General features: G+C 47.0%; 1 protein-coding gene and 1 long non-coding RNA gene across 8 annotated transcripts in view; one reads left to right on the forward strand and one right to left on the reverse strand.

Annotated features, from left to right (window-relative positions):
• Positions 1-5,163: 5,163 nt before the first annotated feature.
• Positions 5,164-6,072, reverse strand: LOC128794243 (uncharacterized). The gene is made up of 2 exons (XR_008433032.1): positions 5,888-6,072; positions 5,164-5,733 (listed from the first exon to the last, which is right to left on the reverse strand). It is a non-coding gene; the product is annotated as an uncharacterized LOC128794243 (long non-coding RNA).
• Positions 6,073-18,933: 12,861 nt separating this feature from the next.
• The window catches only part of MAGI1 (membrane associated guanylate kinase, WW and PDZ domain containing 1), a 333,108-nt gene continuing 327,184 nt past the window's right edge, over positions 18,934-24,857 (forward strand). For all 7 annotated transcript variants that reach the window (XM_053953674.1, XM_053953675.1, XM_053953679.1 and 4 more), the window contains exon 1: positions 18,934-19,523. In XM_053953674.1, coding sequence (XP_053809649.1) covers positions 19,238-19,523 — 286 coding nt within the window. In that variant the 5' untranslated portion in view covers positions 18,934-19,237. The remainder of the gene's footprint in view (positions 19,524-24,857) is intronic.

The following is a 24,857-nucleotide window of genomic DNA, read 5'->3' on the forward strand; positions in this document are numbered from 1 at the left end:
ATCAAATATCTCATTAGTAACACACATCTCATAAACCAGCCTCATAAAACCACAAGGCAAAATCTTCCTTCATTCTGCTTGTAGTTTACATATTTGCCTTTACCCAGCCAACTTTTTTTCTGTACAGGATGCAGCTGAATTTCCATTAAGGAGCCTGATTTCTATATCCAGGGAAAATACCTGGATCCCCTCTATGGAAAAAGCTTCCTTAGAATCATAGGAGGGTTTGTGTTGGAAGAGAAGCAGAGGACAGTTGCCTAAGCAGGACAGTGAAGGAAGTGAAGAGACTGACAGTTATGGAGGAGTGGGATGAAGTTCCAGCAGAAAATGCAGTTCCCCCTTTGAGCCCATGCCTTCCTGGAGGAGATCCCAGCCCAGCACAGCCTTGCCACAGGGAATGGCTTCTCACTTCTGCTGCCAAGCTCTCGCTTTGAATCTTCAGCACCAACTTTCCCCAAACCACCTGAGGTTTTAGGAAACTGAAGGATGGGAGAAAATCCATGTTCCCAGTGCAGCTCCACTGAAAATGTGCAAGTGCTGCCAACCCAGGCCCAGGGGGCCTGTGTCTATCAAAGGCACTGATACAAAGCCAAAATCATCGTTTGAAGATTTAAATTGATGTAACTGGGAGTAGAAATTGTTTTTTTACTGAGGGCATAATTCATGCAGGAGGATGCTTATAGCATCCAAAAGGCTTTAAGCTGGTGTTACAATACTGACAGTGAAGTACAGAGGTGTCTAGGGAAAGGGGAGTACATTCCTGTAAAACACCACCACAGGGAGCTGTGACAGAGCTGGATCTCATTTCTTACCCTGTGGGCTGGAGCCTTACAGCATCTGCATCCCCCTTATCCCCCTTATTGTCTGGTGAGCCCCAGCCAGGCCAGCAGTTCCTCAGCAGAGCTGGAAGATCTTTGCTGCACCAGATCCCTCTCAACTCCACTGTGCCCCAACATCCCACTGAGTGTACTTCCCTGAAGAGCACTCTGGGGAGCTGGCCTGGAGCACGTGGCTCTGAGGCACACACTGCCTCTCATCTGGGGCTTTTCCTGGGGACAATGGGGGTCTTAACTTCTGACAAGACCTCTTCTTCCCACTGTAATATAAATTGCCATGTGAAAACATCACAGATGGGATGAGCGAAGTCCTTGACCTTGTTTCTTTGCTGCACAAAGCCAGGTGGTGCTTTTGCCAGTTTCTCTATTGCCAGTCAGGAATCAAACAGTTCCCTGTCATTAAATTGCCAGTCCTTTGTCCCTGGGCATAGTGCAAGACAAAGTCACCTTTCCAACAGTTTGCCAGCTCTCGAGACGTGTTGCTATTTCAGTGTTATCTGCAGGGTTGTTGGCTTTGCCCAGGTGATGTCACCAGGCTGCTGGGCCAGACCTCGGGGACGAACCGTGCAGCCTGCATGTGACACTGCTCTGCAGGGGACACGCAGAAGCCCTTGGGCTGGAGGACACCTTGCTCTGCTTGTTCCTCTTCTCCTCAGCAGGAATGCCCCAGGCTCCGGCTCACCCTCCTGCAAGCTCCCAGGACACCTGGCAGCAGCACAGGGTGGCCAAGGTGCCATTTTGGGCTTCTTCCTCCAAGGAATTCTTTCCAAAACACTTTGGTCTGTAGTGGTTGCGTCTGTCCAGTGTTTTATAAGGACAATTTCTGTTTCAGTCTTTTTTCAGCTGTTTTGTCTGTCTTTCTGATGCCTTTGCCAGTCTGGCCAGGACTGACTTTGGCCCCTTATAGAAAGTTCTCCATTAATCAGAGATTTGCCTCAGTGGCAGGGTTGTTCTGACGTCTAATTAAGTTTACAGTTTCTAATTAAATTGATTTGAGATCCTGGGGTGGAAGGCCTTTTAAGAGAAATCATATATTAAAAATGTAAGATTTTTTGCTCCAACAACCTTTTTGTGTAAGACTAATTTGAACATCTACACGTGAAGGATGAGTAATCCTTTCTCAGGCTTTGGCAATGTTAGCTGAAGCTTTTTCTCATTCACCTTTATCAGAGAAGCAATAAAAATTTGCTAATCACCTTGACAAAGGTACTCATGCCAAGGTGAAATATTTGGCAATCGTACACAGCCAGGATCAAAAAGAATAAAGTTGCTGGACTGAAGAGGTGTGTGAGACCCAGACTGCAACTGTTTTGCCCTCTTCCTGTGGTGGTTTTTAATCCCAACACCCAGATAATTAATAAGAGATGTTTGAGAGGGTGTCTCATATCCCGCTCCTGAGCCAGTCACTTCGAACAGGCTGTGGCTGTGAAATGCACATCATCCTCAGTCAGATAAACTTTATAACTTCATTTCTTGAGACTCAATCAACCAAATCAAATATTTCCTGTTGAAGATTTGATTAAATGTCATTAAGATGTGGCAGAGAAACTTTCAAAATGATGAAAATTGACCAACACACTCCCCTTGCTTTTGTATGTCAAAGTTATCTTAAATCTTAATAAACCCTAATCAATGCCTACTTTATACTCACACATTAAACAACCCTTCAAAGGCCTCCCTTGGGAGACTTTAAAGGGTGTTTGGGGTCAGACCAGGTCTTTACATGGTGTTTCCTCCAGGGCCAACTGCACATTTGTTCACTTTTAGTCCTAGAGAGCAGGGAGCCTCATTGCCTTTGTGCCCTGCTTGTGTTACAGCTTTTTGTGATGGGAACTGAGCCACCCCTTTGTCATTTTGAGGGTCCACTGAAACATTATCTCCCCAGTCTTGTCTTTGGAGAAATGCTGAGGGTTTGACTGATACTTCATTTAAGATCACTTAAGATACCTCATTTAAGAAAATGAGAAGAAGAGCTGTGGATTGAGATGTAAGAGATACAGAACTGTGATGCTCCTGTCCTGCTCCACTTGGTTATGCTCTGTTCCCAATACCTGGACAATTAAAAAATGCTGTTTGATGGGTTGTATCATTTAAGGTAACTGAGAAAACTTGTCCCCCTCCAAGGCTCTTGCCTTTAGAGATCAGTAATATGCAACAGATGAAGGACTGAGAGGTTAATGGATTTTTAACTGGGAGATTTTTTTTCCCCCAAAGTAATGATGACTTATTTATTTTTTTTTTCATCTTGAAAAGAGATGTTTTGATAAAGCTTTTTTAACACTCTGAAATGTTTTTATGTTTAAAATGAAATTGCTTTCCAGATATGCAATCTGAACCATATTCTTGATGTTAAAAAGTAAAATAATTATAAAATTGAATTATAATAAGGCCAGAGAGGAAACAAGAAACATCTCAAACTAATGTAAGCAGATCCAGGATGAACCTTGTCTAAATTTTCTTTCACTTTTCAGTTTTTATTCCTTTTGTCCTAAGCTAAAACAGAGAAATATTTCAGAATCTGCCACATGCAAAACCATTTCCTTGCCCAGCTCTAATTGCTCAATTGAATTATTTGCAGACAGATCACAACTCGCTTCAATTAATCAGTTCCATGAATGCTGTTTTCCCCCAATCCCTGACCCATAGCTCATTCATGGAGCCCATGCCTGTGCTGATTTAATTTAGCTCACGTGGCCTGGGCAGCTTTCCTGTTTGCACAGGCCCTCACTTAAACTCAGGATTTGCATACAGCTTCTAATTCTCCCTTAATATTCACCCTTCCACCCTTTTCTGCCTCTGACCTCCCATGTTGGGATGGATCCATGTGGGAACCCAATGCACGAGGAGCACGAACCCAGCTGGAATGAATTTGTTTAAAAAGCTGGGAGGACTTTCACTGAGGTTTTTTTGGAATTGCTCACCCCGTCCTAATTGCTTTATAAATTTAATGGAGTTAATTCTGGCCACTGCGTGCTGGATAAGAGGTATAAAGGCAGCACAGAGTCACAAAACCTCATCTCTTGGCACAGGGAAAGTGCTGAGGAGGAAAATGAGAGGCAGGGAAGAGAGAGCATGCAAGTGAGACTTCAGACTCCTCTGCAAGAAGTTGGAAGCCAAGGTGATGTTCCTGGAAATTTTTGAGTTTCAACTCCCATAAGCCACTGAGGTGGTAAGGAACTGGGTGGGTTTCTTTTTTTTTTTTTTTTTGGTTTTCTGTTGTTGTTTTGGTCTGCTCCCTAGTTCACAAGAGCTGGTTACTGGAAACTACAAGAAAATCAGGGCTGCCAAGATATCTCAGTGGTTCATGAAAAATTGTTGAGTTTGGTTGTTTTGTGAGTTTTTTTGTCTGTGTGTTTCTTGTTTACTTGCTTTTGTAGGGTTGCCATAAATTCCAGTTTAGGGTAAATCTGTAGCTCTCCTGTTCCTTTGTCAGTGGAAGAAATCTTTAAGTATGTTAAACCTTTCTGCTGCTGATTACTGCAGGGATTTTTACTGCAAGGTAAATCTGCATTTTACAAACAGGAATGCTGTCCAGGTGGATGTTTCTGATATGCATCAAAGGCTATATCTGATAATGTTCTCTGCAATTGAAGGCGACAATAATTATAGGAAAGAAAATGGTCTACTTCTGTGCATATCCCAGAATATTAATTTCTCTGGTCAAACCAAGATTTTGAAGAACAAAATACTAAAATTGCTTAAAGATGAGGCTTAACACTCAATCAGCCAAATTCCCTTAGTGTCTCTTACCTGCTCATCCAGAAATAGATTGTAATCTGCTTTTGCACATGGATGAGAAGAGTGAGGAGTGGGGTAATTCACAGAAAGAAAAACATATTTGTAAAATACCTTTTCTTGGAATGTTGCCCACAGTGTCATGCGAAGTTTAACTGCTAAAGGATCCCTTCAGAGGCTGGTCTGTGCAAAGGAAGGTTGCTCTGCTGTTGTGCTGCCCCAGGCCATGCAGAGGCTCTGCCTCTGCTTTGTCCCCTGCTCTGGTCTCAGCTACTGTAAGCAAAGCCCCAGCAGCCAATTCACAAAATTAACTTTGGAGAGATCTGGATTTATTTCTAGTTCTTTAAGCACCAGGGCTGTCTTTTGACAGAACTTGTTGCGGATCAGCTCAGACTGGGCTGGGCAGTTCTTGGCCACACCAGGGCAGCTGCAGAGAATAAAGAGCACAGCCATAGCTCAGAGTGTCAAGGGGAGCAATAAAACCTTATCAAGAAGGAATCACAAGCACCTAATGAGAATCAGATGCAGCATAAAGAGGCCACGGGCATGCTCTTATCCAGATGCACAGGGAATTATGTACATAAACAGTGGATAATTTGGTTTTACATCTTATTTTTCATCCAAAACTTCAGGGAGAAATGACTTGGTTACTGAAGTGGGAAACTTTTCCTACTGTGTAGGAAAGCTGCTGTTAAAAGCACTCAGGGATTGCTCCCACAGAGCTTGGGGTGATGGAGCTGCCCTGGGGGATCTGACACCTCCACTCAAGGTGGGCTGGAACAAACATCACGAAGTGCCCAGCTCTGGCTGGGACCCTGCAAATGAGAAGCCTCTGGGTCAGGAGAGGTGAGCCAGAGTCCCCTGGAGCTGGGCAGTGGTGGTGTGGGGCTGTGGTCCCTCAGCACAGGAGGTCCTGCTGCTGGAGCTGTGCCATAGACCACGTGCAGAGGTGGCTTTGGATTCAGTCCAGGGGCTGAAGGAAGGTTCTGCCTGCTGTGCTTCCTGCTCCTGATGTTCTGGTTTCCAGGCTGGAGGGACAGAAGGCTGTAGTGCATTAGTGGAGATTTGCTTCCCACATGAAAAGGAAGTTGCTTCCAGCTTTGCCTGCCTTGTGGTTGCAGATATGACTGCACTTGTTGTGATAAATGCAGGAAACCCTGGACTAAAATACAAAGGGAAGGGTGACTGTCAGTCAGCACAGAAGGTTGGAAGGGTGTTGATGGTGTTAAGTCTTGCTTGGCCTTAGTGAGGTACATAAAGCTGGGCAAGTTGCAGAAAGCTCTTGCCTTTAAAATGAAACATGTCTTGGGCTTCACCTCCGAGTGCAAGGTACCATAAAGGGGTCTGGTTTGATGGAATGGAACTATGTCTCTTCTGAGGCTGTTTGAGGTTGCCTGACTTGTTCCCAGGATTGACATTCCCAATCTGCTTTAAGAGGGCTCAGTCTAACCCCTGCACTGCAGAAGTCATTTCACTCAGGGGGCCTGACAACAACGAGACGTTCTCCCCAAGGATCCAAACCTGCCTGACAACCTCATTCCTCTCCACCACAGAGCTGACTTCACAAAACCCCTCTCTGACATGCACCACAGAGCAGGCAACTGCTTTGAGCCAGCCCAGAGCTGTGTGTTACCACCAGCTCTCTTGCCAGGAAGGCTTTTTACCACGTGCTGGCGTCCGTGCTGACGCAGAGCTGTCAGTGCTGCTTGGAGAGAAGAATAATGTGTTTAGGGCAGGTCTGCAGGACTGTAAATACTGCTGCTTCTCGCTGGGAAAGTGATGCCCTCAGAGATTTGGCCCTCTGTTTCCCATGTATTTTGGTGTGAAATCCTTTTCCAAGGATTCATCATCCCAGTGTCTGTGCTCCAGGAGCACCGCAGGAAAACCAGTCCCTGCTGCTGTTATCCAGAGGGGAGCCCAGCATCCAGCAGAACCCAGCTCCATTACTGCCAGAGCAGTGTAGTTGAACCAGAATTGTGTTAATTACCTACTTACCTGTGAAAACCTTAAGGTTCAGGACTAAGGGCAAAGAAATTATTACTCAGGGGATATTTTAATGAGCAGAAAAACCCATACTTTGTTTCACAAGTCACTTTTTTTACATTAAAACTTCCTGGGCTTATAATTAGAAATTTAATGTTTTGTGAACTGCAGTTGTTCAGAAACTATGGGGGAAATGGTTTATTTCCCAGCTGCCCTCTTGCTTAATGAATCCTCTCAGGTTTGTTTTCCAGTGGTTAATAACATAGCACTTATGCCCACCCTGTCTCACAGAGGAATTTTAAATTTACAGGGCACTTCTGGTTGTTTTACATACGTATGTATAAATTCAGGCAGCCAGTGAACCATAACTAATGCAAGTGTTTGGGAGCAGAGGAGAGAGTGAAGGAAAGGCAGGCAGTGTGGGGACCATGGGCTCCCCAAGGACTGTCACCCTCCCGGCTCATGGGAGCCAGTCTGACAGGCAGGGTGGCGTGGGGGGACATTCTCAGGGCAAGGACTGTCTCTTCCAGAGGCCATGGCACCATGCAAAACACTTAATAAATGACACAATTTAGTGGCACTTAGGTAATTGTACCTCTCTGCTGTGCTCCTGAGCTCAGCACACACTCCAAGCTCTCAGGCTTAGGCAGGTGTTACCTTGATCTCTGTAAAGCTGAGTTTTTGGAAGGGTCTTTTTGTTACATGTTTTTCCCTCTCTTTAAGTCCAGAAACTGTGGCAGGAGAGCTGCTGGCTCTTTGCTGCTCCTCCCAAGGGCACCCAGCTACTCTGCCCTTCCTAATATCCACAGCCCATGCCATGCCAGGGGAGTATTTTAATGCACAGCACTCCCCATTTCAGGGGTAGATGCACATATGTGGTGAGGCTTGGGGTGTGTAGAGACACCTCCCTTACAGTGCTGTGCCAGACAGCACCACTGAAAGAAGCTGCACAGGGAGGAAAGAGTGACCAAGGGGCTGGGTATAGCTTCAGACTGCCTCCTCATTAATCTCAGGGCAAAGTCACTTAAAATAATCCTGACCTTCCCTTCCCCATCCATTTGCAAGAGGCTGTCTAATTGTTCCTGTTCCATGGCAAAGGACCACGGGCTGCCTGGCTCTCCAGTGAGTTGGGCTCATAAGGAGAAATGCTGACAGGGCTCGGACTTGGCACTTTGGGGCCCTGATGACAATTTGGCAGGGAAAAGGTGCTTATCTGAGCTGGGTGGATTGCAGGAGGGCACATTTTTGGGTCTGGCTGTGCACACTTTTCCCCCTTGAGGGAAGCAGGTGTAAGGGAGAGGTGTCTAGCAAGAAGGCAGCAGCACAATGAGCCTGAAGGATGCCTGGCTGCAGGAGGAAGCTTGCAACCAGAGAAGTAGGTTTCTCCAGTCTGGGGTCTGGGTTTTTAAGTGCAGAAGCTGGCTCCTCAGTGGAAACATTTGGGGAACAGCTGGTATCAGCTATCACTGCTCCTCCTTGTCCGTGGGGATGGATTGCACTGCTGTAAATCACTGCCTTGGCAGCAGTCCCTGTTCACACCCCATGCCTTGGTAAAATCGTAGGCTGGGAGTGGAAGTTGTGGAGAATCAATCCTGGCTTTATGCCACCTGGGAGTGAAGGCAGTCCTTGGGTACCATTGGGTGAACTATCTAGGAGGTTTTTACTGCCTGAGAAGTGGTTGTGAGGGACAAGCAAATTTGGATCTAACCCACATGATCTGCATATAGCAAAAATCCAGATACACCCAGAAGGAAAGAAGGCAAATTAGGACAACAGAAGTTGATGGGCTGAAAACTTAATTAACATGTTGAAAAATTTGACCTGATCTCAGGCTTTTTCCCTTTCTTTTTTGCTTTTTGCTATTGGTTTGGTTTTTAATATTACTGCTTAGGATACATTTTGGTCTCAAATTAGGAATAAATTATATCAGCAACATGTCAAGATAATGTGTTAATTCTGTTGCAACACAGTGGAAACACGATACAATAGAATTCCCCTCATGTACCTTCCTCTGGTTTGCTCTGGGGCTCAGCTAATAATCTTGCAGCCCTGTAGCTTCAAAAAAGCAAATAACAATTTAAAAGTTTTCTCTTTATTGCATTCATCTGTTCTGCTGGGATGAGGAGCAGCTCCTTGTGATACACTTGGAATAACACATCTGCTGCTGTGTTATTCCATTCTGTGTTACATCCCAGCCCTTCCCTTGCTTTCCATGGCAAACAAGCAACAGAATGACAAATAAAGCCATGGTTGCCATTGTCAGTGCCAGTGCAGGCTGGATGAAATATCCACACAATCATGGCACCATCCCACATTTATTTAAAAATATTAAACTACTTATAATGGAGGGGTCATCAGCATGCTGCATTCATTAGCCAGGGCTCCAGGGAAGAGATGGCAGCACACAAAGAACACAAACAGGCTCTACACAAAAGGAGAAAAGAAGCATCCTTTGGAAATGTCAGTGCTGAGCAGCAATTAAAACCAGCAAAAGTTAAAATACAGGGAATTCCAGTAGTATGAGTGCAGCAGCCAGTCCTGACTGTCAGGGAACCTATGGTGGGATTCCCATGGATGTAAGGACAGATGCACAGTAAAACATGAATGGGTTTTCTTTATGAAAAGAGGAATTAAATTGCTGCTTGCGTGGAGAACCAGCAGTGCTGGAGGCAGGCAGGTGTGCTGCAGGTTGGAGAGAGAGACAGGGCTGGGTTCATGCCAGGGTTTCATCCTGCAGGGTGCTGAGCTTCTCTCTGAACTGTGGGGAGGCTGCCAAGCTGCACACAGGTGAGTGTGAGGTTTCTGCCAGGAGCAGGCTGGAAAACATCACTTGAGGGGAAGAGACTGCTCTGCATGATGTGGTGTGGGCCCAGCATTGGCTCAGGCTGCTCAGAAATGGCCATTTGACCTTGCAAAGCACTTCTGGGCATCTCAGGGCAAGTGGTATTAGAGTCAAAGGATAAAAGGAGGGAGTGAGGGATGTGCTCTCTTGTGGAAAATGTTTCTGAGCAAAAAGGTGTTTGTCCAGTAACTCCATTTGAAGTTACTCCATGCTATTGCAGTGATTTTATAGCTCTTAGTCCCCTTCACTCCATCTCCCACTGGAATCTGTTCAGGAGGGTTGTTACTCCTTGTGCCTTCCATCCCTCCCGATTTTGCATGCAGAGAAATGCTACTGTGGTCTTGAAGCTTGCAATTAGGATAATGAACTGAAAGAGGTCAGAAGAAATGAAATATTCATTTTTGGCTTGCCATGCCCTTTCAGGAATTAATTTACATTGGGCAGTTATGTGGTACTTTTCCTTTTATATTTTCTTTTCTCATTCTTTTTTAAAATAGACATGGATCACATCCAAAACCCAAAGTGCTCAGATGGGCTTTGGAGCTGTCCCTGGCTCTTTATACTTCCCATTTTCCAGGCTGCCTTCTGAAAATGTGTTTTTAGAGGTTTCCCACTCCAATTTTCCCGTTACCTGCCCACAGGATTTTAATGTTTTTAGTGACAACAGAACTGAAGCTGGTGCAAAGTGGCCAAAACAAAACCAGGAATTGTATTTCCCTTCCTTCTCCACCTCAGGATCTTCCACCTCCCCAATTTCTGCCTTTGCTCTTTCTTCCCTCTGCCCTGAAATTCCACTAAACATTTCCCAGATTTTAGCAGTCCCTGCAGGCACAGAAAGAATGATCCTTAATTCCCAATTTCCATTCTGCTGCTGGTCTCAGGGCTTTTTATTTCAATGCAGAATTATACAGAAATTCCTTTGGGGACTTTTCACATCCATATTTCCTTGTAGCGCTGCTGCTGAATCATCTAGGAACTGAAACTTGCTTGGCTGGAGAGCAACGTGTTTTTATAAATTATCGACATGCTGAAATTGGCCCTGGTCCAAGGCAAGCCTTCTACTTTGCTAATGTGACTTGGGTCTAATCCCCATCACATTGAGGAGGATGAAGATGACTCATCTCCAGCCGGAAAGGCTGGATCTAGGACCTAGTGACACATATGGGAGGTGGAAACTGGGAACAGATATGCCAGGAGTGGATTTGTAGCCAACACAGCGCTGCAAACACAACTCTGTTGGTTCAGATGTTGTCTCCAAAGACTCACTGGGGAGCAACAGCTCCCAAGAGCAAGTAATTCACTGCAGGAGCTCTGATGGGCTTGTTTTCCCCAGTTCTGGATCTCTGCTGGGCAGTGGACTGTGTCTGTCGTTGTACAACACAATTCTCTTTCCGTGGATCTGGATCTTCACCTAAAAGCTCGTTTGATTCAAGTCAGGAGTTTTAAGACTTTATTCTACAGCAATAAAAAAAAGAAATGAGCCTGGCAGTAAAAGGGTGTTGAGGGATGTATGGAGATGTGGTGTCCATCCATACGTGGTGCTGCATGGATGGATTTATTGCCCAGGCTTTTGCACAGTGCTCTTGGGACTATGGAAAGCCTCCATGACATCATGCTGAGAACTGGGAGTTGAGCTGCTCCTGCTGTGTGATGGGAGCAATATCCTGATTTATCCCTGCTGCAATGGCTGCCTGTGACAGGTCTGGCAGAGCTGTGCAGTGGATGCTGTGACCTCTGTGGGCAGAGCAGGAAGGTGGAGCTGCTTCCTCTCGGAGCTGTCTGCCAGGGACATGATTCAGGTTTTACAGCTAATTGACTGCACTGATCTTGCTGCCAGAAAGGGATAATATTCAACGAGTCGCTTGTCTTTCAATAGCTGCTGTCCGAAACTCTGCATGCACCTTATAAAACCAGTCCTGTGACTTGGCTGACTGGCTGCTCAGGGGCACAGACTCTCCCACGACCCCCTCTTTTTCTTTTCCCCGCTTCTCTGTGCCCTGCAAGCAGTGCCTCACCTGGGCTATGTGCTGTGCGACTCAAAGACAGGATTTGATGTGATTCCCCTGTTTCTTTCTGTTCCTGTTTAAAGCCTTGCTCCACAGAGGGTAATGAGCCTTTCCATTAGTGGAAACTAATGCCATCAGCCCCTGCTAGCAGGAGGAGATGGACTCTAAGCCAACCAAAACTGCTGGGGGCACTGGTTTGAAACCCTATTAGCCCCAGCCCCCTTGTGCTGAGGGCTGGGTGTTTCTGTGGACAGCCCTGAGCTTGTGGCTGGAGGGCACAAGATAAGAAGCTCCTGTGGCAGACAAAAACCCATCAGCCCATCCACCACTGAATGCAGCGTGAGGAAGGAAATTCAGGGAACTTGTAAATACCACTCTGAGGAGGCCGGCCTGTGCTGCTGCTTTCTCCTTGGCCTGCTCATCTGCCACCAGAGTTCATTTGTTAACACTTCTTCCCCAAGCTGGCACCCAGCAGAGCCACCATGGAGCTGGCTTTCATCCCTGCCCGCGCTGGGGAGCGGTGCCAGCTCCAGGATGCTGCCCGCCATACTTTGGGGATGATGCTTGGAAAACATGGAGCAAACAATGCTGTAGGAATCACTGAGCCCACATGCACTCTGTGAGAGCTGTTCCCATGATGTTTGCTCAGCCCCTGACTGATTTAGCACACAGGATGGGCTGGCAGATCATGCAGCGAGACGCGCTAATTCGGGCCTGCAGCTCATGTGAAAGAACGGCGAGACGAGACGGGCTGGGAGACAATGCGAGCTAATATTAGGACGCCAGGCAGGGAGTCAGGAATCCCAATCCCAGCTGACCTGCTCCCAGGCCCCAAATCCCTCTTTGGAGCTGTCTGGAGAAAAGGAGCATCTCCCTTTATGTTAGCCCTGGGAGCTGTTTGTCCCAGCCAAGGCTGCTGGCTGTAATTCTGTATAAATAGTAATGATGATGATAATCTTTCCATAGGGGGTAAGGCATGCTGGGGTAGTGCCTTGTATCAAAGCTGCTGCTTTTGTTGGACCCAGCTCAGATGTGCAGTAGATGCTGCTTTAACATGGAGATGCTCTTGTGGGACCAGCGAGCAGGAAGTTGATCGGGGATGCTTCTGTGAAGATACAGCACCAGACACCGCCGTGAATTCTTCTGCTTCACTGCTTCAAAAAGCAAGATGGGGTTTGTATACCTTCCAAATCACAGAGTGAGATCTCGTGGTGTGTTAATTGGCTCTGCTCCTGAGAATATTTGTGTGTGCTCAGCCTTACACATGTGGCTTGTCTGATGCCTGTAAATTACTCTCACGAGCAAAGTACAGCCAGGCCCCAGATGGCTGCAGGATCAGGCTGTGCTGTCTGTTGCTGCCTTGTCTCTTCTGCCTTTTGCCAGGATTGTAATTCTGACCGAGAGGGATTTCCCAGCTACTCCTCACCATGAAGGAATAGCACATCAATACTGCTCCAAAGGAATTCCTTTTCCAAACCTTCAGCTTGTCCCATCATTGTGCCTCACTGCTACCTTTTTATTTCTTTTAATCTTGCTGAGGGTACTTGGGCAAACCTTTTGTGAGGATGAAATCAATTCTCTATTACAGAAATCTTTCCTCAACTCAGTATTTTTATGAGAGAAAAGGTATTTTTTCTGTTTATTCTTTATACAGAATTGCTATTGATATTCTGTGTATTGATTCTTTTCTTTTGAGAAAAACAAACCCCTTCAAAGTGGAGCTGGTGGACAAGATACTGCACTGATGTGCCAGTTAGTTTTGGGAAGCTGAGCCATTGTGACTAGTTTTATTTTCAAACCAAATAATGAGATTGACAACTCTACTCAAGTTGTTTGAACCAGACTTTGCTATGGGGAGAGATGGGTTATTCCCAGCTTTTTCTTCCTGATTTTTTTTCCATATTTAAGCCATTAGACTTTAATACAAATCCACCACAAGGGACTACCAACTTATTCAGCATGCAGCACGTTTGAAAAGTGCAGACTTTGCCTCTTCTTTATGGCTCCATAAAGACTTAAAGCAGAAATCTTTCCTGATACAGCTTTAGTTCTCAGGATTTTTAGGGGGAATGAATAACAAGGTTTGTGTTCAAAATACATGGAGAAAATAGAAAGGAGAGGACTGGAGAGGTGAGGAAACAGGGGAAGGACAGGGAACAGCATCCCCATAAGCCTCAGCTGAGCAGGGGTGGAGTTTAAGGATGCAGTGAGGCTCGCTCTGTATCTGCAGAGGGAACAAGGACAATAAGAAAGGAGGAGAGAATGAGGCTCTCGAGCTAAAGTGAGTTTGGGTGAGTGTTGGTGCCTTGGGCAGTTGCATTGAACTCTTGCAGCACAAATCAGAGGTGAGCCCTTTTTCTTTTTCAAGCAGCAGAAGTGGAAAAGTGGAGGTTTATCAGCTGAGACAGGTGAATTGGGATAGCTTATCTTGGCAGGACACAGCTAGTGTCTACTAAAGAGTCTTTGGTGACAGTGTCTACTGAAGAGTCTTTTTAATGTGGAGACATTAAAATAGCAAAGAAAAATTCCTGGGGAAGAATGTGACTTAATAAGACCCAATATCTACCAGACAAGGAGGAGGAATTTGCTTCTTCTATAGCTTGATCATGGTCAGGAAAGACTAGGAAAAAACATTATTTTCTTTTGTTTTCTTCTTCTTTTTTTTTTTTTTTTCCTTTTCTTTTTGGAAATACTCTTGTGGGTACCAGAGACCTCCACTCCAATAAAATCTGTCCCAAATGAAGATTGACATTTCCTTCAAGTCTCTTTCAGAAAGTTGAAACATATGGCAGGCTTAGCTTCCCCTGCAAAGCCAATCTGATCCCTGCTCTAACCAAGAGGCTTTGCCTGCTCTGTGCCCAACTTCTTCAGAGCTTTTCAAGCCTGCCTCCCTCCATGCCAAAAAGCTCCACCCACAAAATCCTACCCTGGAACAGAACAGCTTCTGCAGGGAAGATGTGCCTGAATGAAACGAATAAACCTGGGAATGCAAGTGCTAATGAAAGTTCATGAAATTTGTGATTGATTTTTCTAGAATCTTGCTTTTTTAAAATGACTGGGCCCCCTGAGGCTGGTATCCTCACTTCCAGGTGGTCACTCTGACCCTTTGCTTCCACCCAATAACCTCAACCACATCCCAACATACTCAGCCTATTGTGTGTTATTTAAGCCATAGGATATGACAGAGCATGTTTTATGGAGCCATTCATTTTTGCTGTGGGTGACTTTAACCACCCAAGAAGTATATTAATGGTCCTATAAAATACACCCCAGAGTGTCTTAATATGGTTATGAGATTGATCTTCAGCTTTATATTCCACTATGTGTGATATTATTGAAATAAATTGTAGAGGAAGGTGACATGAAGTCCCACTAAGGGGTGAGTTTCCTTTTTCCTCCCAGCATCCTGTGGTCACAGATTCACTCTGAGCCAGCCCTGGATGGGACTCCAGCCACCCTGCTGCAGGAGGCTGGAAATGCCCTACACAAGGGGCTGCCTTTTGGGATGGACCTTGCTGGCACAGCTCTGTCCCTGAGCTTAGGCAGGACCTGTCTGTGCTGGCTGGTCAGTGGCTTTAACCAGAGCTTCTCAAGTCCTGACACTTGGAAGGTTTGCTGTAAATACAGGCTTTGTTCAGTACCTGGAGCTGGGTCATCTGTTGAAATGCAGCACCAGCCCATCTCCTCCTTGCTACCAGAGAGCAGCACCAGCCTGTTGAGAAAGCCTGGATGCTGCACAGAAAATTCTCCTCCAGTAAGAGTTAAGCGGGATTACTATAAAAACAATTATTGTTTGGGAAATAACCACAATGCATGGCTTTCCTACTGACAGATTCGGGTAGTGTGAGTGTGCCCACAGGAAACTTCAATGCCTGAGAAACTGGATCTTGTTTAAAGTCTGTCTTCTCTCTTTTTGTTCCAGGATCGATGTGCTCAGGCTTTCAAAGCCTTGAGACCCATAATATCAAAGGTTTGGGGGTTTGGGGTTTATCTGGAAATTAACAATAAATTCTGCTGTATTAAATAAGCTGTACTTTCATTTGAAGTCTTAATCATTGTCATCTTTCTTTATGTTCTCTGGTGGGAGTACTTGGCTGTGAACTGCCATAAACCCACAACATTCTCAGTGACTAGACATGGTTTTCCATTCCAAAAAAAGTCAAACTGTGGTTTCCTCAAGTTTCAGTAGGAAAGCTGAGAGAATGATGCTTGGGGGAGCTTTGACCCATTTTAGAATCCAGGACACAGCACGAAATTTCAGAGATGTTTGAGACCAAGACCATGGGTCAGTATCCTATTTGAAAGAACCATTTGAGCTGTTGTGTGTTTGTAGCAGGGCCCAAAGCATGTAGAGCACCTTCTGAAGGAGGAAGAAAGCACCAGCCTTCTCATCCTGACAAATTAGCAGCTGCCAATGCATGGGCCAAAGTGACTGCGGACAAAAGAGCACAAGAATCAGGCTCTGCTTTAAAGCCTGAGCCCACCCAAATCAGTTTTCACAGCAATGTCATGGGCTGTGAGCTGGCAAAGAGCATGCAGACCTGCATGAGATGAGGCTGGACCAGCTGCTGCAGGTGAAGTAGGATGGCTGCAGTGAGCCATTCTCGGATGAGGAGTGTGCCCTGAGCTTCTCCCTGCCCCGTGTTAATGTTCAGCTGTTCCCCAGGTTGGTGCCCTCTGAAGATTCCTCAATTACTCTTTGTGAAGCATTTAGAGAGCCTCACAAAAAGCAGAGTATCATTATTAGAACTGCAGTTGTCAGAGATGAAGACAGTCTGTTAATCATTAAATCCACCCCCTGCAAAGGCTGGACCACTGTCCCTGGGAGAGAGGCCAGGCTCCGCAATGAAATGCAATGCCAGGTTTGTATGGAGTAATCACCCAATTATCCATCAGCTGGTGTCAGGGACCCTTCTGGGCAGGAGATTGGTCAAGGGCTCAGTACTGTTAAAGGCTGACCAAGAGCTTCCTTTAATCGAGGTGGTTGGAGCAGCTGTGCCCTGAAATAATCTCCTTGTAGCAGTAAGGTGCTGGGCAGTCACAGAGTCAGCAATCAGGACAACAAAAAACCTTGGCTGTATTTGAGCTGATATAAGCAGTGCCAGCTTCCAGGATCTAGGGTTATCCAGATTGACCACCTGGATGCAACGAGGCGATAAAATGGTAGGAAATTGGTCCAGGACAAAAACTAAAGTGCAAATCTGAAAATCAAGATGAAGTTCTGGTTGAGAGTTGCTGGTTTTGTTAATTATCCGCAAGAACAATTTTGGGAACACAGTGGCCCAGACATGGGTACAGTGTCAGGATTACAATGGGGACAGCTCACTTTCATTACAGTTGCAGTGTTTGTAAGCAAACTGAAAAGGGCTCTTGGAAGTCTGTCATCTCATAAATTTTACTATCAAAACCTGTTTTTCTAAATAGTCTTTTCCAAAAATTTTTCCATGAGGCATGAGTAGCTCTGTAAGATCTATTCAGGGCAACCACAGCTCATGTGATGTTCACATGGATCCCAGATGATTTTTAGCTTAGCAGGGCTGTCACATAAGACATCCTGCAAAATGATGGTGATGAAAATACGTCACACCCGGCTCTGGGCTGTGAACAAGGGGCTCCCTGCACCATGAGCTCACGTGTGTGACACAACTATCAGCCAGTGATCAGATGAGAGAGAAAGCCTTCCCCACAAGCCATGCTGCTGCCCTGTAGGGTCTACAGACCTCTGGAGCATTTATTGCCCAGGGGATCCAGCCTGATGACCTATCCACTCTTTACTGGTGAAGGCACAGTAAAAAGTGTGCCGTCATCTTAAAAGTGACAAATGGGGCAGCTGGTTACTGAGCCAGGAAAAGCAGATGTGAGACAGTTATTGCTGCTCAAACATAAGGGATCAGCACAGCTTTAAGGATGAAAACACAGATGAAAGTTCCAAATGGAAAGAAACCTCTTGGAAGCAAATGGGGGCTAGACACAGCAGGTACATTGAACTTCATGAGTCCATTTCTACCCAGGAAGGCAGGCTCTGCCTCTCCGTTGGAAGGACTTTCCTGAGCTCTGGTAATCCCATCTGCTTCCCATGGACAGAGGTGCCTGAGGCACAGGGGATGGAGCTGAGTCACTGCTGTGCTATGTGACATTGGCCAAGCCTTCCATTCCCGTGCCTGGATGTGGCTGTGCCACTCGGGCCGGGCACTGCGGCTCCCGCGGCTGCAGAGCAGTGTCCGCAGCGATGGGAGTTCTACAAGATAGCCGGATGAGGGATTGCAGTGGGGAAAGGAGCGTGGAATGCAGGAGGTGAGGGAAGGACAGGCTTCCCAGGTCCATCCGGGACAGGTGCGAGGGCAGGGAAAGTACCCCGGTCACCTCTCAGGTCTGTGCGCTAAGCCGGCTGATCAGCTGGGCCAGCATCGGACGATGTTAGGCGGAGCTTCTTCCCGAAGCAGCGATGCTTCCCGAGCCTGCCGCCTCTCCTGCATCGCAGATCACCGCGGGACACGCTTGCCTGGGGAGATGAGAGGTGAAAGAGCGACGCGGGCAGCAGTGAAAGTCTGCGGGCTGTAGTGTCTGAGCACGCATTAGGGCAGCACAGGCAGCCAGACCAGACTCTTTGTTTCCCTGTGTCACTCCTCAGTCCCGATTAGCGGCAAAATAGGGCACGCACACATCTGACAAGTGAATTCCTGGCTGGAAGGGATTCGGTCATGCATAAGACTGCTCAAAATGAGGCCTGGCTTTCAGTTTTGGAAGCATGGAGCATGACCTGGAAGGGACAGCTGGTACGTGCGCTCTTACTTATTTTCCCGTTTTGAGTTTTGCACCAGTTCTGGGTAACTTTGAAGAGTTTTGGCGAAGGACAAACAAATGGATGCCCGTCCCTTTCCCCAGCAGCCAGACCTCGCTATTAGTCTGTCCAGCTTCTAAACAATTACACGAGGACAGGACAATGTGAAAGCATTATTAATGTCTCAAATTCGAGCACTCAATCAAAAACTGGAGTGGAGAACTAAGAGTAGGAGACACACTTTCACTCAGCCTTGTGCAAGCGCTTTGATACCATTTTAATGACGGGCTTGTGCAAGTTTTTCCTCAGGATTTGTACTTTGCGTCCTCTCCTGTAACAACCACCTGGAAAGCGTAGGTAAGAAGTGATCGCAGAGGTTTGCAGCTGGGAAAATCCTAGAAATCCTCTTGGGAAAGCAAAGATCTGCCATCCCCCGTCCCCTGGAACATGAGCATCGAAGGGGGCGCGGGGCAGAGCACCCGCGCTCCGGCCCCGCTCGGAGAAAGACGATTCCAGCCGCGGGGGCGGTTCACCCTCGCCACGGGCACCGACTTCTCCCTCCGGGAAAGTTGTCCGTGGGAGCGGGAGGAGCCGGGGCCGCACGTGGGGCGGGGGGGCCGCGCCGGCCGGGCCGTGCCGGGGGCGGGGAGCGGGCGGGGGCCGGGCCGGGCCGGGGCGGGCCGTGCCAGGGCGCCTGCGCCGGCGGCGCGGAGCGCGGCGGAGCGGGACGGACCGAACTGGAACAAAACAAACGGCGCTTTGTATCGCCCGAAAGGCTCCGCGCCCCGCGCAGCGCCCGCGGAGAGGGGCGGCAACACCGTGCGGCTGCCGGATTTGCTTTTGCAGCGCTTTAAAATTATTTTTAATTTTAATTTTTTTTTTTTTCCTTAATAAGAGGGGAGAAGGGACGGCGCGGAGGGGCGGGCGGGAGGCGGTGCGCGCCCTCCGCGGGCGCGGAGCCGTGCGGGCGGTGATGGCCTGAGCGGGCGGCGGGTCCGCGCCCCCTGCGCACCTGCCGAGCGCGCTCCGCGGGCGCGGAGGGACGCGCAGCGCCATGTCGCGGGTCGTGCAGAAGAAGAACCACTGGTCCAGCCGGGTGCGGCAGTGCGCGCTGACCCGCGGGCCCGGCGGGCAGCTGGGCTTCGCCCTGCTCGGCGGCGCGGAGCACGGCGAGTTCCCGTACGCGGGCGCGGCGGCGGGGGACGGCGAGGCGGCGCTGAGCGAGGGCGAGCTGCTGCTGGAGGTGCAGGGGGTCCGCGTGTCGGGGCTGCCGCGCTACGACGTGCTGGAAGTGATCCGGAGCTGCAAGGACCCCATCGTGGTGAAAGCCGTCCGACAAGGTGCGAGGGGGAACGCGGCGGGGACAGAGGGAACCCGCGGGGCTGGGTGGCCACGGGCGAGCGCGGTGCCGGGGGTGGCGAGCATCAGCCCTTCGGGGTAGCGCGGGGCCCCGACGGAGGCACGGCCGCGGGGGCCGATGCACCCACGCGTGTGCGCACCTTCTGCGGGGGCACTGATGCACAGGCACCTCCTCGTCCGGACCCGGCTGCAGCCGCCCCGCAGTCCCTGCCCTGCGCTAAGCGCAGCGAGCAATTGCGTGAGACTTTCCCAAAGGCACCGCGGAGCTGCCAGCGCTCCCTGCGGGGAACCCGCGCTTGTCCGGGGAGCTCGGTGTCCGGCTGACCCTTGGAGAGGATGAGGGAGCTTCGCTGCTGGGGGAATGGGGCAGGGATCCCCTCCTCCAGCAGCTGAGCATCCTTTGGAGCTGCTGAGTGATTAGTGGAGTCCTGTTCTGAAAGTGCAGCGGGTGTTTGCCGGCTGCCAGCGTGGGAAGAAGAAGCTTGGACCCTCCTGCATCTTCCCTCTCTGGCTGAAAGGCTGCTCAGATTTACCTTTCTTCCCCCTGGTTTGCCCTAGGTGAGGGCACATCCGTGCTGCCAGCCCTGCAGCGCACAGGTGAAGGAACAGACAGGTAGCTCTCCTGTTTGGCTGAGGAAGAGGATAGGAAGAGTCCTCCCATGCTGGATTTAAAAGATGCCACTCCACATCCGTGTTGTACATTCCACAGTCGCTCAACAGGTTAGCTAACAGGCCTGGCTAATGGGCTTGTGATTTCCAGGACAGGACTTCAATTTAGTGCCAAAAAGCTGTTGGTGCTGCCGCAGCCACCGAGGCTGGTTGGACGGGCAGGAGGAGCAGGACTGCAGCTGGACAGCCGGAGGTGTGAGAGGTGGAGGAGCTCCCCGAGGTCAGCTCCAAGTGCAGGAAGGAAGGGAAGTTTTCTTCATGTTGCCCAAGAGAGTCCTTAGGGGAAAGTTTGTCATCCAGACGTGTGCATCCTAAAGGTGGGGGTTTCACCCTGGCTTGTGGTGTGAGGGTTTTTTCCCCTGTACTTCGTTCAACCCAGCTGGTAGCTGCAGACAGAATTTCTGGCCAGCTGGCAGGACTGTCACCTGAAGTTTTGTCCCTGGGCTCACTGATGAGCTGAGATGAAGGGCTGCAGGTGCTTGTTTCATCCTTGGAGCCTCTGGAGCCAGAGCAGATGACAGCGAAGGTGTCGGAGAGCAGCTGAGCCTGTGCACTGCCCCTCCACCACCTGCCCCGGAGCTGAGCCACCAAAGCACAGAGACTTGTTAGTCCCTTCCAGGACTCAGCAGCAATATTCCAGCAAACACTGTCAAACTTCCAAAATACCCAGTTTTTCTTAAACAAATGCCTGTTTTCCCTGCTGCCTTCACTGCACTGGGAAGTGGTGAGGGAAACTCAGCCTGCTGGTTTCCCTGCCCAAGTGGGAGGGGGAGAAAAGCATGAAGAAAAGTATGAGGAAATTAGGCAGAGCTTTTTTTTTTACATTCTGATTGTTTTAGCAGAAGTATTAAAATACAGCTTGTGGTGTTGCAATGTGATCGGTGTTTGTGGAAGGAAGGTGTGTGTAAAACCCTTCCCAACCAAACAGTTTGTGATCAAACTTCTTGCTGTTTTGGAAACATGAGTTAGTATAAATAAAAATAATAATAATAAATTATTATTTATTATTACACTGGGAATAAACTGCACATGACAGAACTTGGTGGTAAATGTGTCTCTGCTCCAGGATATGGTCAAAAGAACGGGCAGAGAGCTGAGTTTTAGCGTTTTGGTTGGGTTCACCTGGAAAGTGGGAGAAAAGGGTTCAAAACCCATCTGTAAGTCAGGGCAGGCACTTAAACCTTGGACTATTCCCATCTAGAGCTGAGAACCAAACCCTTGGTTACTGTGGGATTGTAGTTTCTTTCTTTCTTTTTTTTTTTTTCCCCCTCCATATTTTTAAGAAATGCTTTATTAGCCAAGAATGTGGAATAGAAATAAATATTTAGTGATTTTTTAAATCACTAAATATTTTTGTGGTCTGGAAAACCTGTCAATGGTAGCCTGGCATCTGCATGCTGCTCTGTGCAAAGCAGGGATCTCCCTCATGTATCAGGATCATAAGCGTAGAAAGGAGAGTATTTTAATTAAAATTCATTACTTCTGTGTTGATTAAAAATCTGATTATGGGAATGGCAACTGTCATTCAACAGGAAAAGTGCAGCACTAGAGCAGACAGCCAAGGAGTGTGCAGATAAGATTGTAAACATGTTTTTAACTATGATTTTCCTCCTCCCAGTTTGTGTTGTCTAACCAATTGGTGCTGAAGTGCTGGGGCAATATTAGCCTGGAAATGTATACATTTTATTGCCTGTCTGTTTTGTATGACATTTATAAGGCCAGGAAAACAGGAAATTTACTATAAGTCAGTCATCTGCAAGCATGAGCAGGAAAATAACAGTTCTGACCTTGCTCTTGGTGAAAGAGACTAGGATGGAAATGTGGGTGGAATAGGCTATGCATGGACTTTATCATTAAACCAGAGTTTGTAAACTTACAGGTTCAGGTGCAACATTTTTTTCTTGCTTTTGTGAGTGGTAAGTTTGAAAAGTAAGTACAAAAAGGAGGGACCTCTATGAAATCTCTTAATGGAAATACTGGTGTTTAATACTGGACATATGGGATTTCTTGGTCCTTTGCTTACCCTGGGAGGAAGAGTGAAGAAGGCTAAAGAACTTGAATAGAGCTTTCCCTTCCTTTTCCCCTTATGCCCCCTTTTTTGCTGTGACATTTGAGAATAAAACTGTGCCATTGTAGTTGCCTGTTTTGGGGGAGAGAGAGGAAGAATCTTGCTGCCATGTATCTTAGTAACTTTCAGAACTGTCAAATGTGTGAAAATGCCTCAGTTAACGTGTAGTGCTTTTATGACTGACTGTTTCCATCTTACATATGTGCCTAAGTTCTGATGAAGTTGGCAATTAACTTCTGTGGAGTTAATAAATGCATTTTTATTATTACTTGGTCAGAGAGTATGGAATTAATAGATTGAATTATAGGAACAGTGGTCACATATTCTACTGTAAAGCTGGTATTGCCTTAACGTAGTGATTTCCCAGCTGTACTGTGACTATTGTAGCTTCCTTGAATACATTTCACATTTGTCAAAATATCTCACTTGGATAAATTGATAATTGATTGCATTGAATAGATCAGTTACAAAATCAGGCACACCATTTCTTCTCATGGATCTTGGTTAGCAGAGTCCAGCACAATAGAAGAGAAGTTTGTTGTGCCATCCTTCAAAAGAGAAGAATTAAGACTATCTGTAAATAATAGACCATGTTTTGTTTGAGGCAGGGTATCTGGGTTTTCATTCTCCCTCAGTGAGAGATGAGCACTTTCAGAGAGATTTCCAGGTTTTTTTAAGGCTCCTTGGTTCAATGACTTGTGCCAAACCACACCAAGCCAGATGCTTGGTATGGGAAACTGTCAAAGTTAATATGCTTGTAAATTAAATTGGTTTTTCAGTTCTCATTTCAATGCTTTGCTTCCCTAAAAAAGTCAGAATCCCAAGCTCCTAATGACCTATTGCTTTGAAACCAGGAGGTGCAGAGAGCAGTTTATGCAATTAATAATTTTGATAGGACTTTGCAGCTGGGATGATCCCACGGTAGGGAGGGATCGAGTGTGCTTGTGGGGTTTTTTTTAGCCCTGTACAAGGCAGACAGGAGCAGGCGTGATCCCAAGCAGAAACAGTCACTGTTTACCCAGTGCTATCAGCTGCATTTGTTCCTTTTCAAACATTAACTTGACCCTAAGATAAATTCTGCAATACAGTGCAGTGACTCAATGCTTCAATGTCAGGCTGGCATCTGCTGTACATGAGATGTTAAACTCAGTTACATATATTAGTGTGAACAAAACCAGCTTCTTTCAAATAGTTTGAGTGAGCTGGCATTTGAGTATTTTCCTTTTATTTTCCTGAGAGAGCTTGTCAGATAATTTCTGTTTGTTATTTTGGGATTTTTTGGTAAAACATTAAAAAAAGAAAAAAGAAGAGTTGATGCATCTGTAAATTCCTGCGTGTTTGGTGGTTTAGCACACAGAGGGAAGCAGTGTCACTTTGTGAGCGGTGATGCTGAACATGCCACGCTAGCTGCCCATGCCTGGCTCTGCAGAAACCCAGCAGTGAGTGTGGAGCAGAGTTTTGGGGTTGATGTGTTGGGCCAGCAAAGGGAGAGGCTGCTTAGAGAGTGAGCTCTTGCTGTTCCCAGTTTACCTCTGCAGCGTCTCGCTGCAGCTCCAAAAAGTGTTTTCCTTCAGTCTCTGCAGCTCAGTGCCAGTCGCTTGCACGGTGAATCCTCTCAGTCATTTTTCCATCTGACCCAAATTCTTTTTGGACCCAGGTGGGTTTCAAGTGGAGAGAAAGAAATGTTGCCATCCACAAACCTCAGAGGTGTTCTTGTATTCTAGATTTATAAGGCCTGTTTTCAACTGTCACAATTGGAGTAGTCGTGAATGAAATGTAAAATAAAAAAAGACGGAATCTCTTCTTCTCTCGCTTGGAGCATATTTTGCTATAAATCAGTAATCTTCTTTCTTTAAAGAAGTACTGCACTTAGTAGTCATGAAATTTGTATATCTTGTATTAAAATACTGCCTTGAGGAAGACCTTATCTTTGTGCCTGAATTTACAGTGTAGAACTTGCCAGCATTGAGAAGTTGATCCTGCTTGTGGCAAAGCAGTCATCCATCCTCTCCAGCCATGGAGTAGCACCCCAGAGATGGAAGAGAGAGCCCAGGAGTCACATTATGCCTGTTATAAAAATTTCCAGGAGTTGACATGATACTTTTCATGGCATGAAAGGGGGTTATGCTTTCCACAATAAAGTTGATCTTTCCACCTATTGAGATGGGACTCCTCGCTCCTTCTTTTTGGCCAGTCAGATCACAGAGCAATTAAATCACAATTATGGGCTAATTATGAGCAGTCATTCAACACCACTGCAAAATAAGATGTTAACACCATCCTGCATGTTGTTCCACGTTTTTAAGACCGAGTTACAACTCCTGCATGAGTGAATTATTGACCTGCTATCATGAAATTTAAGATTCATCTTCCATGTTAGAAATGTAAGAACTTCTTTTTAATAGGTGTGAAAGCCAAACCAACAGTAGCTCCTTGCATTCCTGGGTTTGGGATTGTCATTTTCTTCTGGTTCAGCTCAGGCTGTGATCGTTCATGCATCTCTTCTGGCTGTTTCTGTATCTCTTGATCTGATGCCTGAGAAACAGCACTTGCTTCTTTGGCAGTGTAGTGCACAGGG

The sequence above is a fragment of the Vidua chalybeata genome, chromosome 12, assembly GCF_026979565.1.
Source record: "Vidua chalybeata isolate OUT-0048 chromosome 12, bVidCha1 merged haplotype, whole genome shotgun sequence".
Lineage (NCBI taxonomy): Eukaryota > Metazoa > Chordata > Aves > Passeriformes > Viduidae > Vidua > Vidua chalybeata.